At 36.1% G+C, this 26,495-nt stretch overlaps 1 protein-coding gene across 4 annotated transcripts in view; it reads right to left on the bottom strand.

The window, feature by feature from the left end:
• The window catches only part of VPS13B (vacuolar protein sorting 13 homolog B), a 595,475-nt gene that overhangs the window by 337,682 nt on the left and 231,298 nt on the right, over window positions 1–26,495 (bottom strand). For all 4 annotated transcript variants that reach the window (XM_040972638.1, XM_040972637.1, XM_040972639.1 and 1 more), the window contains exons 22-23: window positions 9,921–10,048; window positions 2,379–2,613 (exon numbers count right to left, since the gene is read on the bottom strand). In XM_040972638.1, coding sequence (XP_040828572.1) covers window positions 2,379–2,613; window positions 9,921–10,048 — 363 coding nt within the window. The remainder of the gene's footprint in view (window positions 1–2,378; window positions 2,614–9,920; window positions 10,049–26,495) is intronic.

Here is a 26,495-nt window from a genome sequence, read left to right as displayed (position 1 = left end):
CAAATCAAAACAATTATAAGTTTTTAAAACTAAAACAATCAAGATATATTCGAAAACAATAATAGTCTGATTTGGAGGACTAAACTGGACTTTATTAGAAAGTGTTCAGGAGGGTGAACATACTCATTTATCATATAAATTAATGAATTCCACATGTTCTTAACATTTCTAAGACTGCAGCTTACTTTGTGAAAGAGATGCTAATGATAGTAAGGGAACAATTACTAACATAATACAAAGTAATATTAAAGGCTATATTATGAAGAAAGTAGAAAGGACAACCAGTAGGATTGTAAAAATACTTGAAATCATACATTCGGTAAATTTTTACTCTCTACACTATAAAAATCTCTTAGGACTCAATAGAAGACAACAATAAATCCAAGGAGAAATTAGGCCAATGATTAAAACAGCACAAGAAAATAGTAAAAATGGAATATATATATATATATATATATATGGCAACCAAGAAAATGAAAATATGCTCAAAATCATTAGCCAGTACAGAAATACAAGTCAGAACCACCACCAGCTATTACTGCACTCCTACTAAGATGTGCAGAATCAACCAACCACATGGACAAGAGACCAGACAACTTATACCAAAAATGAGCAGAAATCAAACTTCTCCTTTATGAAGGATTATGAAATAATGCAGATACTCTGGACAACAATCCAGTAACTCCCAACTAACTAAACTTTTCTACTACTTGGAATATAACTAGTAGAAATTATACCATGTCTACACAAACCCTATAAGCCAAAAAAACCTACAAGCCAAAATGTAGAAATAATCCTATGCTCAACTGATAAATATATAAATATGGCATATTCATAAATGGAATATTATCTACTCATAAAAAAGAATGAAGACTGCTATAAAGTGCCACATGATTCAACCTTAATGTATTATAATATATGAAAGAAACCTTAGTCACAAAAGACCATATATTTCATGACTCCAATTACATGCAACATCTAAAAAGGCAAAATTCTAGGATTAGTGGTTGCCAGGGGATAGGAAGAAAGTGAATGGGGAGTTACACCAAAGAGTGTAGCGTTTCTTTCCTTTTTTTTCCTGAAAGGGACCTTTTTTTGAAAACCTATTGGGCAAAAGTTGCACCAAATTGCAAATGTAGTAAAGTCACTTAGCTTTGCAATTTAAACATTTCACATGATGTGAATGATGTCTGGAAAGAAAGAGTTATATGAATATGTGTGTGTTTGAAAAACAAAGGTAAAACTAAGTCTTATTTTACCAAAAATTATACCAGAGTTTGAAAATATGCAGGAACTATTGCATTTCACAATGTGCTTTATAAGGCTGACATACCCTTGATATGCTATACATTATATATTGTAACAATATAAGAATGTCCAATAACCAAAAGGAAGTAGCAAAGAATGAGTACGTCAAACACAGCAGAGAACAGTTCTTTGCATCAAGACATTCATCACAAAAAGCTCAGAGACCTTCTTTCAGTCTTGGAATCTATGCTTTTATAAAAGTGATATTCATATTATTACGGAATATTAATATTCACCAGTAAAATCATGCTTATTTCTGATAAAAAAATCTGAATGAAAATTTCAGTACAGATAAAACAAGAGAGAAATCAACAATAACAGCTGAGTAAGATACTGCATAGGCTTTCTGTATACTTTGCAACGACAGTACCAGCATATGTGATGATCTGAATGATAACAGGACTCACATGCTTACATCCTATTAATATGAACAAGGTGTTGACCTGTTTAGCACTGTCAGAAATTTGAGCCATGTTATTAAAATATAGATTCATATTGTTTACTTTGTGACTTGAAACTTTTCCAAGTTCACATATTGTTTGAAATGAGTATGTCAAAGTTCAAAAGAGTACGAATTGATAACTAAAAACACTGCAATAGAAGATATGAAGTATTTACTGGAGAAGGATCCATAGCTTCAACAATTATTTTTAGAAGCACATTAGAAATCTAGGATCATGGTTGATGTAAATAATATTTCAATTAAAATATGTCCATTCAATGTCAAATGCATTAAACAAGATTAACAATTTTTGTTAGTTCATCCTAATGAAAATAGCAAACGCCAAATTTCTTCTTAAGAAAATTTTTCCAAGTTTGCAAAACTATTTATTGCATATGGTCTCTCACAGATAACTTATATTTTCACATATGATCATAAATAATCATAATATATTATTATATTATTAGGAATAAATGAACAATATATGATTAGGAATAAATGCATTAAATCACTATTTTGTCATAAGAAACAACAGGCATCCTGGTGTACATACACACTGCTATGGTTAAAAAAAGCTAAAAATATCAGTATAAATTAATAAATGTATGAAGAATTTTTTTAAATGTACCTTCTTCAAGAATGGGTCGTGGGATGACAAACGGTATCTCTTGCAAAGGCTCCATGTACTTGTGGCCAGCACTAATAATCCTAATTTGAGGCAGGCAGAAAACAAGTGTTCCTGGCATGCTGGTTTGTCCATGGTACCAACTTCTTACTGTTCCAGGAATATCACCAGAAACGATTGTACTTGGGGAAGGCAGACTATCATTAGGAATGAATATACACCAAGACTGTACTTCAAGCTGGAAAAGTAGAAATAAATATTTGGGTCAGCCTAAACACACTTCAAACTTATAATATAGTATCTTTACCAGAATAAACAGGCAAGCAAAAAACAAAACAAAAACAAAAAGTAAGGTCCTTAATGTAAGTATTGTAAACACTCGTTTTCTAAGGAATACAACCAACACTTGAAAAGGCATTGCTTTCCTGCTGTAAACTTGATCAGAGCCTGTGTGATTTAATGAAAATATATCTGCCCTCCCAGAGTTCTTTTCAAGAAACAAGTTTTATGTATAAAACTTGCTGACAAAAATAAAAAGTAAAATGATAGGAAAGTACTCAGTTTATTTTCAAGGTTCATTAAATATTTTTAACACTTAGAACTGATGAGTATCTCACTGCTTTTCTTTTTTAAAAAGGAAGAGGGATGGAGAGCAAGCTATTTTTAATGTGAACCTGCTTTTTTCATTTTTAACTTTAAAAACCAAAAAATAAGAAAAAGATGCTGAAAACATTCAGTTTACAGCACTGCATAACCATTAAAGAACAAGTTTTAAATGACATGTTTTTAATACCCATACAGAATGACTCAAATATGTGTGAATAAACAGATACATAGCAGTAAGATAAATCAGAAGACTTAAAAATCACAAAATTATTTTTTACTTTTAATTATTAATCACCCAAACTATAATTTCACATGAAATTTTATGTTCCCTTTTACCCCTACTATTACTTAACTTGCCAGAATCTTAGAAGGGTAAGACTAAGTTAAATCCAAACCAAATACTGAGTTCATTTACTTCTTAAATCACAAGCAATGTGGACTAAAATCTGCCAGTCTTACTTGGTTCTCACAAATATTTGTTATTAATTTGTCCAAAGTAGCAAACTTGGTTTGTAAAAACAAACAGAAACTAGTACCTGTTTAATTTTTATGACCTATTTGTCACATAAAGATATTATTCTGAAGCTGTGATAAAAGTGAAAAATTCTCATTTTGTAAATGTTTTCACATACAAGGAAACTATATTATCAAAAAAATTTAGTGAGTACTTTAGAAAGTATAGCTTAAAGTAAGTCAAATACCTTTTCATGGAGGAATTATACTTCTTGGTAAGAAAAGACACCATGTAACTGGTTTGAATTCTTACATCTCATGAGACAAATGAAACCTCACCACCCAATAGGTAAACAAAATGAACGGTTTTTATTTCACATTTCTGGGCATAGACAGATTATAACTAATTCAGTGAAGAAACAGATAAGTAAAATTTTGCCTAAATAAATTCGCTGGTTAAACACATACAAGCTTATATTTTTAGCTGTAGATTTTTTTTGTAGGTTAGATAAAATTAAAGTCTGTGTTTAAATAGTTGAGAGATCTAAGACCAAAGTCTATATTTTCAAGTCTATATTGCCTTTGATACAATCACAACTTTAAATATTTTAATGTATTTCATTCATAGTCTAACTGGACAATTTAAGATGAAATATTCGGAGCATATTTCTCCATTAATTCAGGCTAAAACATCACATGATAATGAGACAATATTTCATATTTCATGTATGCACTGACATTAGCCTGAAAAATGCTTTAACATGGGAGATATTTACTAGAATATGTCACCACACAAAAACAAAACTATGTCCTTAGAAATCAATTTAAATGATAAAATTTATAATTAAATGCCAGAATTATAAAATTTGATTCCACTAATACAAGTCAGTTTTTTCATCTAATTTAAACATTCTGAGCAATACACACACAATCAATATTAGCATGACATGAATAACATCCAAATATGCACTTTCTAAAATATGTTATGTTGAGAATGCCTTTCATGATAAGAATTAAAACATACACATGATCCAGTGTGTTGAAAAATATTATGTTACATCTATTGTATACATTAAAGCAATCACATAAATCTTTTTACACTTTTTAAATAACTGTTAAAATGTATTTCTAAAATTGTGCTTTCAATGTAAAATGTTGAATGATTTATATTCCTGAATATAAATCTGCAGCAATAAATTTTACATTAATGTAAGGATCTGACAATCCAAGGGAAAGAAAATGAAGTAATCTGCCAGTAAGAAGTCCTCAAGTCGGGGGTCAGATCCTGTTCATGGAAACCATCTGGTTGGGACCCTCTGAGCCACCAAACACAAATGATCTTTAAAAAAATATCCTATTCATTAATGCATTACAGCTGCAGTGAGCGTTACTTCATTTTTCCATGGCAACATCATCTCTGTTTCAAGGATCTTGTTTCAGTTTTGGTAGCAACGTGTTCTCTCACCAATACTGAACACATTCATGTGTTAAAGTGAAGGGATTATTACAAATTCTTGAAGTAGAACCACCTCAATTTTGATTCCCTCTTGGCCAATGGTACTTCTACAGCATACCAAAGATAAACCATGAAGTAAAACTATTCGGTGTTCTTATTTTAATAAACAAACAACTGTGATATGTTTTTCTGAAGTTTCAACTTTATATGGAAGTAGAATACACACACACACACACACACACACACCATTCTGCACTCCCCAAACCACCTGAAGTGTTTGGAAGGCAGACTGCTGTTACTAAAGGGTTGCTTCATTGTGACAATAATTCAGTTACAAAGAAACAAAGGCAGGTTGCATTTACACATTAGTCCAAAATTATTTATCAGCCACTGCCCATCTGAAAAGCACTTTATACATAAATTCTGTCGAACATTGTTAGCATGTGTTTTTCCTACCTTTTAAAACAATTCCATTTCCTTTACCAGAGTAGCATATTTCCTTACTTAAATTTGAAACTTCTGTGACAATTTTATTTTGCAAAACTACAGAATGAAATGCTCTATATGTGAATGTTATTCTTTAGTAAACAATGCCAAAACAAAAGCAAATAAATACTATAAGTGTATTTCATAATTTTTTCTTTCATTCATGTGTTTCTTAATATTTACCAAGAACTCTGCAGGAATTCTGGAGCATAGACTTAAAGTTCTAGCTCTTACAAAGCATAAATATTTTTCAGTATTAAAACCCTTAAAGCTTTCTCCCCAGAATGTAAGCTCAGACAAATGAAACACTTTGCCTACTTTATTCACTCTGTACTGTCAGTGCATGAAATAGTGTCTAACTGGCATGCATTAGGTATTTCATAAATGATTGCTAAGAAAGTAAATACAACTAGTTTTATTAGCATAACATACAGATACTCATAAAAAATGAATTCTAGACCTGTTGTACATTCTAGAGCAGCCTATGAGGAAAATTAGTAAAGCTGAATTGTTAGAAAGGTTCAACTCCAGGTGTGGGAAACTGACAATTATTTAATCTTTTAATGGACTGTTTCCTCATCTGTAAGTAGAGTAAAATAATCAAAGTATGAAGATATCTCATAGAATATGGGCCACCTAAAGATTTGCTAAGTCAGTCAATAACAAATACTAGGCATTTACTGCTTGTCACAGCCAATATATTAGCTTCCAAATATTCACAAAGATAGTCAATAGTGCATTTTTAATGCAGTTGTTATGGTTTAATTGTCCAAAATACAGGAACCATAAAACACAGCACCTCCTTTGCACTAAAGCAAAACAAACTATTTCCCTAATAACTATATTCCTAGTTTATAAATTCTTAACATATCATGGAAATATTTTCAATATCTTCATATGTAGGAATCTATGGATATAACAAGTTAAAAACTTCAGAAATGAACGTTGGCTGTTTTCTTTTCCAGACAGAGGGCTATAAATCTCATTTTCTCCATGAAAATTTAAGACCTGAAAAAAAATTCCTAAGTATGAATTCCATATTGTTTCCTGCTACCAAACTACTGTGTAATGGCTATCACTTGTTCAATACTTACAAACAACAATGTTGGCATATGTGCACAATTTGTAAGCATTAAGTAAAACAACTTAATGTTATAATTAAGATGACTGGCAGTTGGTCCTTTTGTCCTGACAGATCTAGGCATATATCCCAAAAGATAAGCAAGAAAGTTCACTGAGTATCAGGACATCAAGTAATATGATGTAATTTCCTAGAAAATTCTGTTGGCCTTGCTCAGTCAACGTATGATGTTTTAGACACCTAATTGACACTTATCAAAATCACCAAGAATGTGGGAAGCAGTTCCCCTTATAGGAATAACAAATCAGTATTAGCAAAGGCAGGACACCTAGCCGGTTGGAAGAAAATTTAAAAATCCATTAGACTATAACATCCATTCAGAAAACTTCAGAATACCAAAAACACAGCAACAAGCCGAACAAATAATACAGAAAATGTCATAGTATAAAAGAGGGGAAGACAAATAAAAACAAACAATAAAAAAATACTTACTACTTACTGAATTCTAGTCCTGAGTATTTTTCTTTATCAACTGCAAGCTACTATCAGCTATGGGCTTATATAAAAACATTAAATGTTTTTAAAATATGACGTTCTGAAGTATTACAGAATGAAAAACATTGCAAATACAAGTGAGTCATAATGACCTGCTATTAAAAGGTCCATATATTAAAACACTTCTCAAGACCGCATGCAGTGTTATGGAATAACCAGTTTAACGAAACACGAAAACTCCTTTTTCTTACTAAAAAATCCATTATCAAAAATATTTTGGATCACAAAACATCTTGGAAAATAGACACTGCTTTTTCCCACTTTAGAATTTAATTAATAAGAATTTGGCATTATTTAGAAATTTTTCAAAATACATTAACCTTGGGAAGTGTTTAAATATACAAAACATTTGACACAAAGCTTGGACCATGGTAAAACAAGTACAATACCGAGGGCATAATTAAAATAATCACACAGAATAAATACTTATCATTTAGTATTCCTGCAATTATATGAACAGTTCCATTCCACATGCTTACTCAAACTAAGCAACAAACAGTATATTTACAAATGATGAGAAAGGTTAACTTTGTTATATGATTTTAACGGAAGAGAGTATCACCATCTCTATTTTGTTTTTTTGTTTTTAATTTTTTTAATTTTATTTTTGACAATCTTTACATAGTTAATTGGGGTAAAAAGGTTCAAGGGTTATAGGAAAGTGGGTAAGACTAGTATTTCCATATTGTTTCCTTCATGTTTAAAGGGGGGTATTAAGGGAGAAGGCCCATTCAATTTCCCACCCTCCTCATGTCCCGCATGTAGGGTATGCTTCAAGGTTCTTTCTCAAGTGGTTTTGATAGTTCACCAGTTATAAATTGCTGCCAATCTTGCCACTCCAAGCAGTATGAGGTCTTTGAAGAATCCACCGACTGACATAGTCCATCATAGAGTCTCTATTTGTCCTGTATTTCGCTGACCATCTCTATTTTGAACTAACTGATTACACATAAAAAATTTTGCATGACCCATTCCCCTGGTTTTAACCACTTGAAGATGGCTTTTAATATTATAAATCTAATCTGAATCTTTCCTAAAACTCCAGATATAAATATATTACTATCAATCAGATATCTGATTCTTACAAGTATTTCAAATACAATGTGTAAACAGAATCCTCTATTTGTTTCTAGACTGAAAAGCTGCTTCTCCCTTTATTAAATGGTATTGCTTACCAACTCAAAATTAAAAACAAGAAGACCACTTAGACAAATGCTGTTGGCTCATTTCCACAAATCAACTAGTTACAATGCCACTGATCTTACCTCAGTCATTGAAGGATCAATGTCCAATTTCTATCCATCGCTCCACTCCCCAGCTGGCTTGCAATAGTCAGAGTTGAGTCAGGCCAAAAGCAGGAGCCAGGAGGTTCTTTTAGATCTCCCACATGAGTGGCAGATGCCCAAGGCATCCTCCACTACTTTTCCTAGACTATTGGCAGAGAACTGCATTGTAAGTGGAGCATCCAGAATAGGAACCAGTGCCCATTTGTGTTGTCAGATGGTTGCTTTACCTGCTATACCACAAAGCCAGTCCTCACAGAATTTATATTAACATTTTTATTTTCCTTTTGGGGTCATATAAGTTTCTAAGATATCCAAGAGGGGTTCTACACTCTTCCAGATATTTTATATGACAGACTTGGCTTTATCCATACTAGAGCATAAGAACTGTTATATTTCCCTTGGCTCCCAAGCTCTACTTCTGATTCAGCTCCCTGACAATGGCCTGTGGATGCAGTTGATGATGTCCCAAGTCCTTGGATCCCTTTATCCATGTAAAAGACCCAGAAGAAGCTCCTGGCTCCTAGCTTCTGACTGGCCTCCATTTGGGGAGTAAATCAGCAAATGGGAGAGCTGTCTCTCATTTTCAGGCATTTGTGTTGCCAGAACAGTTGTTTTCAACTCTCCCCAGGGTGCAGAGGCATTTGGAAGGTTGGGTGTGGCTTCTCTCCCTAACTCCCCACTTCCCCCAGATACAAGAAGTAAAAAAAGAGAATGTGGAAATGATGATTTCACCCACCTTCCTGTAGCCCTTGAACCTTATCTTCCTAATCAACAATGTAAAATCATCAAAACATAACAGTAATTAATGGAAAAAAATTTAAGCAAATTGCCCACTTGTATTTTTAACTAGAGATCCTTCTGAGGACTTCTTCACATTTGTAGGACCAAGAACTAATCAAAACACAGGATAAACGAGGGAAGCTGCAAACACCTCTGAGTAACTAATTGAATCCTACTTACACACACAAAAATTATTTCATCAAAGCCTGAAATTCCACCCAAGTCTACCAAACGGGGGAGCAGGGGCCCAAGGTACTTCACCCACCTTTCACTGTTTTGCATTAGAAGTAGAACTGCTAGCACTAGAGCCAGCACTCTCACTCCCTCACAAACAGCAACATAAACTGCTGCCACAATGCCTTGTTCTTCACCTCCACTTCCAATTCAAGCTTCCTGCTATAGCATCCCCTGGGAAGCAGCAGGTGATGGTTCAACTGGATTGGTCCCAGCCAGAACACAAGGAGATTCAGACTGATTTCTGGGATCCAAATTCAATTTTACTCAGCTGCAGCTATTGGAGCTTTTGAGGAGTGAATTAATAAAGGAAGACTGACTCTGTCTCATTTCCCTGTCTGCCTTTCAAAGAGTCTGCTTTTTTTCCAAAAGAAGCATCTCAAAATATGCACTCTTATAATTTTATCATTTATGAGTTTCAGATAATACTGTTCATCATAAATAAAATGCATCAATTGTCTTCAACTAAATCATGAAAATTACATAGCATAAAGAAAGTTTGATCAATATTTCATCAACACTAGTCAATATTTTATCAAGTTTTAATGATGCTGAAAATGAAAATGAAATTTAAGAATCAGAGCCATAATAACTAATTTTTATTATACCTGTAATGTGAGTCTCTTCACTGCATTCCATACTATTCCAATAAATTCTTTCATTCTTTCTTCTGGACTTCTAGACCCTCCAGAGACATTCAGCATGGCTTTCACCGGAACAGACAGTGGTCGGGATTCTAAGCATAAAATAGTTACTTAGCAGAAATATACTTTGTATTCTCAAGTCTTTATTTCATTGCTTAAAATTGTAACTTTTCATAAGATTATGAAATTTCATAGTACACTTTTATCCAACAGACTTATGAGAATAGAACTTGGCATTTTAAAAAATCAATGTTTCTTTTATTTATCTGTGGGCAGAGTTACAGACAGAGTAGAAGAGACAGAGAGAACTTGCATCCAGTGTTTCCCTCCCTATGGTCACCAGGGCTAGGGTAGCACAGGTTGAAGGCAGGAGACAGAACACTATCCAGACTGATCACGTGGGTGGCAGGGACCCAAGTCCTTTAGCCATCTCTTACTGTTTTTCCAGCCACAGAAGCAGGGAGCAGGACTGGAAGTAGAGCAGCAGGGACTTCAACTGGCATTCATATGGGATATCAATACAGGTGGTAGATAAATCTGCCAAACCTGCTTCGTATTTATTACATTTGTCAAGGATTGCTGACTGGGAGTTAGAATTGTGCAGAATCATACTTTTACCAAAGATCATGATTCCTTGAGTTGTTTGGAAACATCTAATTTGTTCATCTACATTTAACATGGTAATTTGATTTAAGCCTATTTATTATACTTATTATCTTAAGCATTAAATAAAATGTGTTTGAAATCTAAATTGAATTTGTTAAAATAATATTGGTGGGCAAGTGTTTAGTCTACTAGTGCAGACACCCAAATTCCACTTTGGAGTGCCTGGATCCCCAGCTCTGGCATCATACTTCAAGCCTTCTATCACTAGGCAACAGGGTGATGATGGCCTAAGAAATGGGGTGCCTGCTACCCAAATGGAGAACATGGGCTGGATCCTCAGCTCTGGACTTCAGCCCTCGTTGTGGGAATCTGGGGAGCAAACCAGGAGATAGGAGCGCTCTTTCTGTCTGCCTGCCTTTCTCTGGATTGCTTTCTCTCTCCCCCTGACAGCCTCTCAAATAAATACAATTTTTAAAAAATGCATCGATAAGTACTTCTTAGGAAAGCACCATCCATCTTTGTGTAACATTAGTCCCCATCTGTGTTAAGAAAAAAGTAACACACTTGGAACCACCTGAGTTAATGTTTTAGCTGTGCCACTTGCTGGATGACTTTGGAAAACTAATTTCACATTTTTTTTTCCTCATTTGTTAAAAAATGCTAATGCCAATGCCTAATATCAAAGAGTAAAGAGTACTATTCAGCTTAAATGCTATAGGAGTTTATGAAAATACCATGACAATAAAAATAATTAAGTAATGATTGCATATAGACGAGAACTTAAAAGATTAACAATTCATAAGGATGCTTTTCTTTCAGCTAACTTAACTGTCATTTACTCTGAGAAGTGGTTACTGACTTCCCAAAATTATCTTTCCTTTAAAATCTCTTGGAATTATAATACAATGCTGAAGGATACACTGCTTAATTTTACTGATGTAATTTTAAGTCTTGAACGTTTGCCTCTCCTAAAGAAGTAATTTGGTACAGTGATAAGGCAAAGCCAGTCCACTCTAGTCGTTAACAGCTGCACATTGAAGCCACATCTGGGTTATGTTCCCTACCACTCTCACTCTCCCACAGAGAGATAATCTTTACATACACATTAATCTATTACCAATGATGAAATTATCATAAAAGGATCAAGTTATACATAGTAATCCCTAAAATCACAGGATGGTATTTTTTGGTTCAATATTTCAATATTTATATCACGACATTACCTTTTTCGGGCTAAACTAGAACCTGGTAACAATTATCCAAATTCAGTATGTCAAAAATACCTGTTCTTATTTTGAAGGTCTGAATAATGATGGTAAATGGCAGGTCGAAACAACTGATAATATGTTTAAGCCAATGGCACCAAATTCTGATATTCAATATCAAGTGGATCATGTCTTTCAAGTTTAAATATCACAATATCAGTTACTTCATAATATCAAAGAGTCAAAAAAGACTTGGCTTTAAAGGCTTAAAATAAAGACAAACAAAAAACTCTATAGTGTTAGAATTTCAAACATCAATTATACTAATTTAAGTTTTTGCAAAAAATACACTATGGAGACTCAGGAAATCTGAGTCCCTTTCAAAACATGTGATTTTCAAATTCAAACGCAGAAACTGAAAAGGTAACTAAAACATAAATTTATTCTGCTGAAAAAAAATCTGAAATCCTTGCATGGGCAGTAGTTCTTCCAAAAGTTCATGGGAACTTTGCTGCAATGCATAGATACCGAAGTATCTGGAATCTATCCTTCAAGTTTTTTTTAAGAGATTATTGCCCCAATCCAATGAAATCTTTACAATCCTTTCATCCTAGTCTCAGCTATTCAACAACGACATAAAAAAAAAGTTTGATCTTACATAAATATCTCATTGTGTACAGTGCAACAGGCAACATGTCACCCACCAGCCATAGCAGCAAAGAATAGACAATGGGCTACAGTGTTTCCATATAGTGCCATGAGACACTGGAGAAGCATCAAAAAAAAGCTTAGCTTGGAGGAAGCAGCTTTTTATTCATACAGCTGTATCTATTACTAGTCTGGCATTATTATCCTATATTTTACAAACAACAAAGGACCCTGAAAATAGTATAAATATTTGAAGATAACCTTCCAACTCTTTCTCTTTCTGCAGTTAATCATTACCTGTGCTTTAATGGGGTTTAAGAGAAATCAAAGTTGAGTTACCCTGGAGGTGATAAAAACACAAAGTCTTGAGAAAACCTTGGGTAAATCGCACATGGGAGCATAGGTTAGAATCTTGGCTGCCATATTCCTAATCCATTTATCTGCTAAAGTGCCTGGGAAGGAAACACAAGATGGCCCAAGCACTTGGGTCTCCACCACCTACATGGCAGAGCAGTTTAGAATTCCTGACTCCTGTCTTTAGCCTGGCCCAGGACTGGCTGAGCAGATGTTTGGGGAGTGAACTACTGGATGGATCTCTGGCTCTCTCATTTTCTCTCTCTCTCCCTCTCTTCCTGCCTCACTCTTTCTCTACACACTGCCACTCAACACTTACCACCAATCAATGAACTGATAACTAATAAAGCATTGTTCTAATAAAGCTCATTCTTAGGGTTCTAAGATAACTGGAAATTTTTAGGAATACAAGTACAGTAAATAATTTGAATCTTAGTTGTTTTTTTTTTTAATAATAGATGTGTTTACTTTGAAAGGCAGAATAACAGAGAAGCAAGGAGAGAAAATCTGCTGATCTAAATTGAACTCAGTCTGGTCTAGGTGGAAGTCAGAAGCCACCTCAGAAACGTCTTCAGAATCTCGCATCAGGGGAATAGGGCTCCAAGCACTTGGTCGTCTTCTACTGTTCTCCAAGGCATGTCAACAAGTTTGATCAGAAACTGAGCAGCTAGGACCCAAACCACTCTGTGATCTGGGATCACCTTAACAGCACCTTAATGCACTGTGCCAGAACACCAACCTCTGTTATTTTTATTTAATTTGCATTGATTGTATTGGAAAGGAGTGGGAGGTGAGAGTGAGAGAGGAATGCATCAATAAATGAATACGAATGAGTTAGGCAACTACTAAGCACTGGTTCACTCTGCATATGCTCATGAGCCCAAACCGTTTAGGTCTGTTAGGAAGGCTGCAAGAAGCCCAGTAATTCAGTCCTCACCAGCTGCCTCTCAGGAGGCACCAGAGCAGGACAAGGGATTGGAAGTAGAGAAGCCAGGACTCAAACCGGGTTCTCCCAAATGGGATGCAGGCATCTCAGTGTCCCCGGACTGGAGTTCCAGAATTTACATCAACACAAGGGTTATTTATTAGAAGAGAAGATGAATGAAACAGACTAAATAGGAACTGTTTTTGCTAATACCCCCAATTCTTCTCATTTTTTTGATTATAAAGAAAATTTAGTTTGAATTTAATGTGATCATATTACAGCCTATGGGCTTAAAAAAAACAACTCTGTGAATGTGTTTAATTGATCTGTGTTCCACGTTTCTTTGTTTTCTCTTTAAATGGAGAAATAAAAAAATTAGTTCTGATCCTTTGCTAGTATGTGGGATCCCACGTGGCAAAAAGAAGTCTCTACCTAGAAATTGCATTTTATTTGATTTAATTTCACCTATGCAGCTGAGGCCATCTTAAGTATCCAGTAACCACGTGATTACTGACTGTACCACTTAACTTTCATTTCATCAAGCACTTAGAAACCAATAGAGATCCTCACTTTTTAAAAAGATTAATTTATTTTTATTGGAAGGTAAGATATACAGAGAAAAGGAGAGAGAGAGGAAGATCTTCCATCCCCAAACAGCCAGTATAGCCTGAGCTGAGCCAATCCTAAGTCAGGAGCAAACAACTTCTTCCAGGTCTCCCACACAGGTGCAGGGTCCTAAGGCTTTGGGCTGTCCTCAACTGCTTTCCCAGGCCACAAGCAGGGAGCTGGATGGGAAGTGGGGCTGCCGGGATTAGAACCAGCACCCATATGGAATCCTGGCACATGTAAGGTGAGGACTTCAACTATCTGGCCTGAGATACCTATGACTAGAGGTGGCTCAAGTATTCCACTGTTAACTGCTAAGAAAGGAGATGACGACACAGAATCCAGGCAGGAGTCAAACTCCCATCTTAGGATCGCTCTGCTGAAAACTAGACACAGTCTAGGACTCACAGACCTTGCATCACTTCTCTAACCCAGCAGAAATGACAATCAGGTAAACTAAGTGTGTAACTACTACAAGAAATAGAGTTTATACATCTGATTTACAAGGTCTGAGAACTGGCCTTGATACACATATGCTTCTATTATTACAGAGTCAGACTGCCACATAATTTAAGTGATCTTCAAATGCCACATTAAACTCACTCCCCAACTTGCTCCTGCCCCAGGCTTGGGCCCCTAACTCAGCTAACAAACCTCAGTATAATTCCTGCATATTCTTTATCACCCCTTTACATCAGCAACTCAAGGAAGCCCACAATTCTGAGAACACCCCTAATCCCTCACACTCTCATCACCCAGAGGATATGGAGAATTCTCCTCAGACCACATCTCTCACTGCACCACACTGTAATCTACTGGATTCTGCCAGCCAGAACTCATATTACGTCATCAGCAAACTTCCCAAATCTTCCTAGCACGGGTCTCTGGGCAGGAGTGACTAAATGGAAAGTCCCTGACTCACTACTTGGAGGAAGGCACCCAGACTGAACACAAGAATAATCTTTGCCTGATGAAGAAATAAACTCTACTCTTAATGTCACTGAGACTTTTTTTTAATGCTTTTTTTAGAGAGCTAGTTGACAACACCCACAGGGTTATTAGAGGAACCTGACACAGTGGATCATGACGACTGCCTGGAGACAATTCCTTCACTTTCTGTGTTTCCCTCCTTCACAAGCAGCTCCTTCTCAATGAAGTCAAACCATTTCTCTTATCTGCCAGCACTCCCTTTGATGATCTCACTGATGGCCGGAGATTTACGTAGACCCCAAAAGGAGTATATTTCCAGAGACTTGTCTGGATTTATCCTTTAAACTCTAGAATATTTACCTAGCAACAAGTCAACACCTGTATTTGGATATTTGAAGGAAATCTCAAGTTTAACATGGTCAAAAACCATTCTGCATTCTCCTCTGCTTCCATATTCTCCATCTTACAGCCCTTCAAGTCTCATGTTTTTATTTGCTCAGGAGTAGGCGGGATAAATGACCCTTCTCCCTTACATCATTCACATTAACAATTACCATAATCTTACTGACTCAATTTTAAAATAGACACTGAATTTGACATTGCATCCTCTGGGATAGTGACCTGGCCTAAGTTTACAATATTACAAGCACAATCCATGGCAACAGACATACCACAACTGATTGACCTGCTGCTATACTTTCCACCTGCAATTTCTTCAATATAGAACCCAGAGAAATACTAGCAAAATAACCTGAAGTGTCTGACAACTTCTATATTCAAACCCTTTTATGGTATCCTATCTTACTTCTATGATTCAGTGTTAAGTTCTTGCAATGGTGTTTAAGTCCCACACAATCTGTTTTCATTCTTAAGTTTTCCCAAGTTCTCCCTTCATACCTCTTCCCAAGCCCTATCAACTCCAGCATGTTTGTGTCACTGTTCCATGAAAGCAAGAAAACTGACAAAAATAAGGGGCTGCTGAACAGAGGAAGAAATCACTCTAACTCTTTTCTTCCAACCCCTTATTTCCTCAAGACTTAGAAAATAGCATAAGGATTTAAGGAATTTCAACACAGTAGGAATAAAGCCAAATATATATATATTCATAAATACATATAATATAAATATATTATATAATATAAATATATAAAGCCTATATATACATTCATACATATAAATTCATAAAAATATATAATAAAATATAATATATAATATAAATCAGTATATATTTTAAATGAATTTTACTACAGTGCTATTCTATTCTACTGGTGCGGCTGGGAAAGAACTTGAAGATGAGATAAAGGCAAACACTGGCCTCTTCCAAGACCTAGGGGAAGCCAGGGAAAAGTTGTTCAGTACGCACTGCTCAGTGCTTACTTGTAAATGTGTGTTGGCGAAATGCACACAAGTCAGAATGAGACCACACTTACAATCACAGGAAGAAATGTGACACTAACAAAATTTATAGTAAAAAAAAAAAGAATTGTGGAAACACTGTCTTCTTAATGCCTTTTGCTCTATTCTAAAATGCAAAAAAAAAAAAAAATTACAGAAAAGAAGCTATTGCTCATTCATTACCTACATAAAGAGACACAAATTTAAAAATACTTTCTGAAAAAGGTAAGAAAAAAGTTCCTTTTTAGCTTCAAAAGTAACAAAGCCATATTTTCTTTATTTCCTTGGCTTCTAATGTATTAAAGATGTTCACTACTTAGAAGACAGACATACTCTTTGGTTTTTTTATTTTTTTAACAAATGTATTCTCCTTCAGGTCCATCCAATCTCTCAATTGTAGGACCAGAAGCCAAAGTTCCCTTTCTGGCATTCCACGTCCTCATACGTTGCCCTTCCATCTCTGGATCTACTGAATCCCTTCACCCCACATTGTCACTAACTGATCTCACTCCAATCAATGTCTTAGCAAGAGAGGACAGTTCCAAATCCACTCTATTTAAGACCAAACTCAAGTTGCACTTCCTCAAAGTTTTTCAATTCTAAAATTGGAAATGCCAGTGCTTCCTATCCCTAAATTATGCCAAGTTCTATGAAGCCTACCACATTGCACATTATTTTTCTATTTCCAGGCTAGAATCCTAAGTTCATCACAAATGAAACCATGACCTCTGCTAGTTAACATTTAGCAGAAAGGATATTAAAGAACTGTATTCGTAGAACTAAGAAAGAACATTACAGAAACTTTAACACTACATTTAATGATCAGCTAGAGATAAAATTTTACCTCAGTGTCCTTGATAATATTTGGACAAAAACTTGTTATTTAAAAATTTTATCTAAATGTCTAAAGTTAAGAGGAGTGAAAGATTATGTACACCAGTTCAAAAAGAACAACCTCCAGGTACCACCTGAATCTTAGAAAAACATCCTGGGCCCAGCGCGGAGGCCTTGCCTTGAATGTACCAGAATTCCATATGGGCACCGGTTCTTATCTTGGCAGCTCCACTTCCCCTCCAGCTCCCTGCTTGTGGCCTGGGAAAGCAGTCGAGGATGGCCCAAAGCCTTGGGACACTGCACCCATGTGGGAGACCTAGAACAAGTTGTTTGCTCCTGGCTTAGGTTTGGCTCAGCTCAGACTATATTGACTGCTTGAGGAGTGAATCATTGGATGGAAGATCATCTTCTCTGTCTCTCCTCCTCTCTGCATATCTGACTTTGTAATAAAAATAAATACATTTTAAAAATCCTTAGTAAATCAATAGAAATGAAAAGGATGTCAATTTGTAGTCATTAAAGGGCATGTGGTAGAATTAAGGAATATGATTTTTCACTCAAATAGAAACGGCAAAAGAGTAAAAGATTTCCTTTCATTCATGTAAATACTAACTAAACAATTGCTCAGTCACAGAAATGGTTGTAATGAGTCCTTTAGGTCCTCAACATATATTCTAGAGAAGATTCCCTGCGCCTTACTACATTCCCCCACCTAGAAGCACCTCAAAAATGGCAGGGGGTGGGGTAGCATAAAACATATAATATAAAAAGTACATAGCTGTGAATAAGCAAACAGAGACAGCAGAAATAGAAGCACGGCATGTATGAGCAAATACGAGGATCAACGTAGGGAAAAATGACCAAAGAAGGAGCAAGACTCCAATATATGAGAGAGATACTCTAACTTCAGAAGGCACAGCAAGAGGCTTATGTTTTATTCAAAGCCTAATAAGGAACAATGCTTTTAAAAGTATTAACTTATTTAATTTGGAAGGTGGTTTGTGAAAGAGGAGGCTGAGATCTCCCATCTGCTGGTTCACTACCCAAATGGATTCAACAGCCACAGCTGAGTGAATCCAAAGACGGGAGCCAGGAGCATCTTGTAGATGTCCCTCCTGTATGCAGAGGCCCAAAATTGAGCCATTTCCTTCCAGCTTCCCAGGTCACAGCAGGAAGCTGAATTGGAGCATCAAGAACATAAACTGGCACCCACATAAGATGTCAGCACCAAGGGAGAGGATTAGCTTGGTAAATCATTGTGGCAGCACCACAATCAACATTTTAAACAGGAAATGACATAATTCATTTTAGATTTTTTATGAAACACTGTTATTTTCATCCAGACAAATGAATGGATAAGTGAAATCACAACATGAAATGTTGGATGACAGCAATAAAATTGGAACACCTCTGCATTATTCTGTGCAAGAAATGATACAGCCAACTAAGCATATGGCACACTGACAATAAGATCTGCCATGTAAGTCTGATGTAGCATGTATAAAAAACAAAAGGAAGTGATGAGGGTTAGTTTTCAGCCACATGACCAACAGTGATGGAAAGAGAGGGCCAAGGCTATACAGATTCAGGTGAGGGTAAAGGTTTGTTAGGCTTCAGTGCTCTGTGTGACACCAAGACAACTGGTATCTTGAGATGGGGATTGCTATCAGGCACAAAGAAGAGATCACCAATTTGAGATAAATACTATACAGCCACGGATTGATATCCTGGATTTTAGGGCACCTTGCACATGACTGAAATCCAAAGAAGAAAAGAAAGATTAGGGCTTGATAACCACATGATGTTTAAGGTCTATACCTTTCCTTTTAAAATATAAACATCAAACTTGATTTTTCGGGAGGGTTGTTTGGTTTACCAGTTAAGCTGCTGACTAAATGTGCCTGGATCCCACATCAGATTAACTGGGTTAATGTCCTAACTTTCCAATTCCAGTTTCATGCTAATGTGTATCCTGAGAAGCAGTAAGTGATGAGTCTAACAGCTGGGTCCATGCTAACCATAGCCAGGACCTACACTGAGCTCCTGCGGCTCTCACTGAAGCCATCTGGGATGTGAACCAGCAGTAGATGGGAGATTTTTCTCTTTCATTTCTCTGCCTGTCAGCTAGATAGCCAGACAGACATAGACAGACAGATAGATGAAATAACAAAAAGCCTGGAGTTTTGGTCCCTAATCCATTGGCTTATCTATCATACCATTCTAATTAATTCTCTGTATTTCATACTAATCACTTTTAGCAACTATGTTTGGCAATACAAATTTAAATAACTTAAAAGAGGAAGTGACTTTTCATAATATTTTGTTAAGTTTCTAAGGGTTATATAATATTTAAGATCTTAAGCAATTTGCCATAGAAGTGCAAAAAGGCCTGAGACTTTTCATCAAAACACAGCTATATTCTATACTATCGCTCTTGAAAGCCCCTTGGGAAATAATGGCTTTTGGATTCTACAAGTCAGCGTGACATGGCATGTAAAATTGCATCTCATGCTGAGCCAACCAGGAAAATATATGTCATCACTATGTGACGTTCAGAATTTCATCTGGAAACCATAACCTTGCTCTGACTGCTAAACGGGGGTGAAAGACTGCCTGCAAAACAATTTGGTTGAATTTTTGCTGAATTCCTGCCAATTCATATAAAAATGAAAAAAAAATCTTATTTCCAACAAAATCCATATTTGAAAAACTTTCAAGGTACTTATTAACATCACATTGTATTATCAAAAAGCTTTAAAATTACTGACATAAGAGTTTAAATCACATGTATGGTAACTCAACTTAATGAACTTCTGGGAAAAATCCTAGATAATGAAACAGATAATGCTGGAAAATTAAGGGCACAAAACAGACTTGTGTTGTTCAAAACTGTACAACAAAAGCGGATCTTAGGGTCTAGCCTTGTGGCACAGTGCACTAAGTGACCACTTTCAACATTGGTATCACAAATGGGTGTCAGTCTCAGCTTCTGCACTTCTGAGTTAGCTCCCTGCTAACGCACCTTGGAAAATGGCCCGTGTCTTTGTGCCCCTGTACCTGAGACCTAGATGGGATTTCAGGCTCTTGGCTTCAGCCTAGCCCAGACATTGAGGATATTTATGGAGGGAACCACGGGATGAAGGATCTGTTTCTCTTTTTCCTTCCCCCCTGTGTGTGTGTCTGTCTGGTCTCTCCCTTCCTCTCTGCAATTCTGTCTTTCAAACAGAAAAATAAGCTAAATAAATAAATAAATAAATAAATACATAATCTTTAAACACACATCCAAATTCCCTAGAGGAAAAGGTAAGTAAAGAAAAGTTGTAAAGCCCAAAATGTATTGATGCATCTCATGTCTTCTCTCGAATTTTTCTCCCATATCTTTAGTTCATGTATGCAATACTTTCAAGATTTTTTACCTTTTCCTACGTTTTTCTATCAAAACAGAAATATGCAAATGAGTAACTCCAAGTGTTGTGTTTTAAACCTACTGTAACTAACTGTGAAATGAACAATTTATAAATACAAAGTGAAATAGGGACTAACACAAACACAGTCCTCTTAAGCCATGTATGTTCGACCCATGTGTTTCCGGATTCTTTTTTTTTTTTTTAAGATTTATTTAGGACTTCAGCCACCAGGCCATTGTGCCAGGCCCGTGTTTCTGGAATCTACCTCACAACTCTGAACACAAGAGGAACTATGACCTGCCTGGTCAACACGTGGCCAAGCACAGGACCTTACCTCCCTGAGTTACAGTGACAGCACAAGTTATGGATACACAGTTCACAGTTCAAGATAGGTCCAGCAAAATCCGCCTCAAGTATATTTTCAAGACAGTAAGTAAGGCCTGGTGGCATGGCTTAGCAACTAAGGTCCTCGCCTTGAACATGCCGGGATCCCATGTGGGCGTCGGTTCTAATCCCGGCAGCTCTACTTCCCATCCAGCTCCCTGCTTGTGGCCTGGAAAAGCAGTTGAGGACAGCCCAGAGCCTTGGGCCTCTGCACCTGTGTAGAAGACCTAGAAGAGGTTCCTGGGTCCTGGCTTTGTATCAGTGTACCGCTGGCTGTTGTGCTCACTTGGGGAGTGAATCATCGGACGGAGGATCTTTCTGTTTCTCCTCCTCTCTGTATATCTGACTTTCCATTAAAAATAAAATAAATCTGTTTTAAAAAGACAGTAAGTCATATTTTCTTTGTGATCCCATAAAGTTAAAGACATGAGCTCAAGGACACCACAGCCAAGTTATATCTGAAGAAATCTATGCTGTTTGGCAAGACAAAGTGGATCCAATACAAAAAGATTAGAGTCTAGTAGTGATGGTTCTCTGATAATAATTCTATGAAGAACACTAGTTTTTGCCTTTGTTATCATTTTGGTTACGAAAACCAACAAATAGTATATCTCCTTACGACACTTTCATTTTTAACTAAAAAATCATTCAAACAGTTTTTGTCTCTCACAAACATTCCTATTTTTTTTTTTATGTTCATTACTCAGAAAAGGATAACCAACATTTGGGAGTAGGGAGCAGGCAGTATGTTCTGCATATCCTGTTTTAGCACCATCATTACACAGTGTGCACAGATCTCAAAGACATTTTAAACCTAACATGAAGCCTTATTTTCATATTTCCTGGGCTTACTCAGTCTCATCACTTCCCAGCACCTCTATTACCATGGTCACTGCTCACTGTCCCACTGGGTCACCATCTAATTCTGCAGAGTTAGACCTGTTAGTTTTTTTTTCTTTCATTCTTCATTTTCTTTATCCAAAATTTCCAAAATTATCTCAGCCATTGCTTTGTTGCTTAGTACGTATGGGACAGTTCTCTGCATGACCTTGGACTAATCCAGGTTTTCCCTCATTTTTGCTTACAGTTACTGAGAATAATTACAGACTTTGCTGGAAATGCAAAATCCTAACATGGTGAAAGACAGGGACCTAGAAAGAGGACTTTTCAATGTTTTCTCATGTAGCCCTGGGGTATAAAGCCCAGAACTAACTACTGTGTGTGTGCCTCTCTCAGCTGTGGTGCAAACAGGGCAGGCACAGAAGAGAAACCTGTTCCAGGAAGTTATCTTGGACCTTAACCAGCACACAATGAATCTTAGGCTCCTGATGTTCCTTGTTATCTATCTTAAAGTAATAAATCCAAGTAACTTGTTGCATATGTGCTCTATCTCACCAGACAAGCTGGTAACCAGTGCACAGTCAATCTGCTCATAGGATCTCTATTCTAGAGAGAGGCTTTCTTGAGGTAACCCAGATAACTACATTCTAACACAGCAGTGCTTGCCACAAAAGTGATCTATAAAAGTACAAGGCTGTCCCCAGGGCAAATAGGGAAAGTACAGGCTATATATTCATGTTTACTTTTATTTAAGTATGACTTATTGAATATTTAGGGAAGGAGGCAGATGTTGGGGTCAGTCCTCCCAGCATCAGTAATTAACATTACTTCCAGCATACTGAAGAAGGAGCGGACTCAAAACACCAAAGAGGAACTGGCAATGGCTCTTTAGTCCTTCATTGGTTTTCAGTTAATTGTGACATGCTGTAAATTTACATATACATAACTAAGGAGAATCATAAGTTCTATAATACATTTTAACTATATTAATCCTTACACTCTGAACGCATAATTTCAAAAAACATTCATGTAAAAGATGGGGTTAAAGGCAAAACCAATCTAATGTATTTAAAAGAAAAGCAACCTCCTTGTATTAGATTACAATAATTAACTTATGCATATATAAGATGGATATTAGCAATGATCACGACATAATGGATGAAACCGAAAAAGCAGGATTCCAAATGCAGTCATTGATGTCCTTTCTCCCTGTGAGATCTACATGTCAGTGAGGTGAATTTTCAATTATGTAAATCATTAAAACCAACTATTCAATGATCTGAATTAAAACTCAAGGTTCCATGTTATTATTGCAACTATGTATTGAGCAAGAATTAAAATTTAAAAACTACACAATGAGATACATTTTCCAGAAATAAAATTGCTGTTATCAATATTGTATCATAACAGTAAGATTTAAATGTTAAGTTATCTAAGTGATACAAAAATACATATTATGAATCCTTACCCCTAAAAAATTACTGACTGAAAAGCACTGTGAAACAAATTTGATGCTATTATTTTAAAACTCAGAATAATTTACAATAGTTTGTATTCCTTTTATTTTTTTTTAAGATTTATATTTATCCATCTAAGTTGAAAAGTGACAGAGAGAAAACAGAAATTTTTATTGATAGGTTCACTCCCCAGATGGCAGCAACAGCCAGACTGAAGCCATGCTGAAGGCTAAAGCCGTGAGCCCCATCTGGGTCTCCCTCCCGGATGGGACTTACCAAAGCACTTACACCACTGTCCTCTGCCTAACCAGGAGTAATGGCAGGGAGCTGGACCAGAAGCAGAGCGGCTGGGACTTGAACCAGCCTTAATATGGGAGGTGTTCCAGGAAGCACCTTTCCCCACATGCCAGTCCCCATATGCATTTTTAAAGTTTAATTTATTCTTCCCAGTTTTGTTTTGTTTAAAAAACTTCTTTTTCCAAATTGTGAGCCTACCTCAGCTGCATTGAAAGTAATCAATAAATAGTATTTTGGGCTCTTTAATTTTGTTTTGTGTGATCCAGGTGCGGGCACATGTGTTTAAAATGGGAAGTGAAATATTGTTAAGAATAATCAAAGCAACCAATTGGAGGCAGAATTAATTTCTCATCATTAATCTATCTTCGAAACAAAAAATATTCTACACTGATTCTACACTTCAACTTGGGGAAAAAGAAGCAAAACTGGAATATATTACATGAAACCACATTTGATGCAATGGATAAAGGCAACTTGGATTGCCCAGATCCCACTCAGGAGAGTCTGGCTCAGTCCTGGCTCTGTTACCAGTCCTGGTTTCCTGCTAATGTTCCTCCTCAGACATAGTGCACGTTGGCTACCCACACAGGAACGAGATGGAGTTCCTAACTCAGCTTTGACTTGGCCCAGGAAACACCTGTTAGAGCCATTTCAGAAGTAAACCAGAAGATAGAAGATTGCTATCTCTCTCCCTTCGCATAGGCACCTGTATGAATACCCAATGACTTTGTCATCCAAATGAAATGCAAAAATAAATTAAGAGAAATAACACACACAAAAAAAAAACCTGTCAGAAGAAATAATAAGCAATGGGATTGGCAATGTCTTGAAAAGTTACATATGAAGTAAGTACTGGCCTAACCATGAGAATAAAGATTCCATGAAGAAAGAACATCTCTGAGTCGGCTATTTAAAAACAGATGCTCTATATCTAATTTGCCTTAAAAGTGGACCCATTCTTAGAACTAGTCAACAAATCTAGCTATCACATTCTCTACACCAATAGGACACAAGGGGACATACATAAAAACGTGTAAATGTTTTTATGAACTCATGAAGTACTACCTCTACAAGCAACTTCAAAGTGTTCAGAATTATTACATAACTTAATGAAAATATAGATTAAATTGTTTTTATTTTTTAAAAGTTCTAGGGAAAATGTATCCACAGTCTGCCAATTTAAAATGACTCTTGAAATTGCAGTTTTAAGTTGTTTATACATTACCCTGAACTTTTGGGATAATTTGTAAGCACATAACAGTTTTTTTAGAAGTTATTTATTTGAAAGAGTTGCAAAGAGAGAAGAGAGACAGAGAAAATCTTCCATCTTGTAGTTCACTCCCCAAATGCAACTAAAGTTCATCTGGCCAACCAACTTCACACTACTTATTTTCACTTACAATGTTGATGATTTTATAGTGACATCATGTAGTTACCCAGCTTCTTGAAATTCTCAAGTGTGCATTAAGTTGCTTTGCTGCCTACTTCTCAGGAGGCTTCTAAGTCCCCTCTATTGGTTGCAATTAATTTCTAATGAAAAAGTTGTCAGAACCTAATTTGTGGGTTTCTTCTTATCCCAGGCTATTGAAAGATCTTATTCTGTGGCTTCAACTGTAATCCATACTTGTTGAAGATCCAAAATTTTGATCTCTCACTGTGAGAAATTTAAGCCACACTTAAGACAAAAACATGCTTTTTACCAGCTTTGTCTTTTGATATCCCTACCAAAGGAAAAATTTTCTTTCAAAATTCAGCTTATGATATTCTACTTCCATAAGACAGACTGCTAAAGGACTCCTAATATCCCTGTTGCTCTTTCCCCACAAACCTTAATCAGGAATACAGTGTTCAAGAATATAAAGTATGTTCCTTGGGACTTGCCTCCCCTGCAACACGCATTCTTTTGTGATTATGGACTGGGAAGAGGAGGCAATGGCTGTGATGTCAAGCATTCTGACACAGGAGTGGGTGTCTGAGTGGCTCCCTAACTGGTTGTGCACACACTGGCCTTAAGCATAGCCCACTTTCATATGAGAGAAGCAAGTATTTCAGAGGTGAGTTATTTGGGGCAGCACTGTGGTTAAGCTGCGGCCTACAATATAGTCATCCCATATAGGTGCTGCTTGAAACCCTGTTTGCTCCACTTTCAATTCAATTTCATGCTGATATGAGTCTTAAAGACAAAAGGTGTCAGAAATATATTTGCAAGCTATTTATAGGGATATTTTTTATGTCACAAAAAAAGTGAAACATTCAAAACATCATAATGCTTTTTTTCATTCTGGAAGAAATATCAATGATTCTGAAACATATGTGACATAAAAGGAAAGAAACTATATCAACAGAATTTCACTTTCCACTGTAAAGCAGGAGCTGAACTGGACCAGTTAAGTGACTAAGTGACTGAAGACGGATGAGACCATGCATGTGTAACACAGGTTGATATTTCCTAATAGTATACATGTTAGCAACTGACATAAAATTCTTATTTTTTTAAAGTATTATGGGATTTGGTTGAAATTAAGAGAATTCTTTTAATTAAAAGCTAAAAGATCCTGTGACTAAAAGACCCTGTGAATTTGCTGCTACGTAAATTATGTAACAGAGAGTAATAGTAACAGAAAATAGTAGCTAATCAAGTTTGCACTAAT

This window comes from Ochotona curzoniae, unplaced genomic scaffold (genome assembly GCF_017591425.1).
Source record: "Ochotona curzoniae isolate NIBS_2020 unplaced genomic scaffold, NIBS_Ocur_1.0 contig_2318, whole genome shotgun sequence".
Classification (NCBI taxonomy): domain Eukaryota; kingdom Metazoa; phylum Chordata; class Mammalia; order Lagomorpha; family Ochotonidae; genus Ochotona; species Ochotona curzoniae.
The sequence above is the reverse complement of the archived record's forward strand: the minus strand, read 5'-3'. Positions and strand labels throughout refer to the sequence as shown.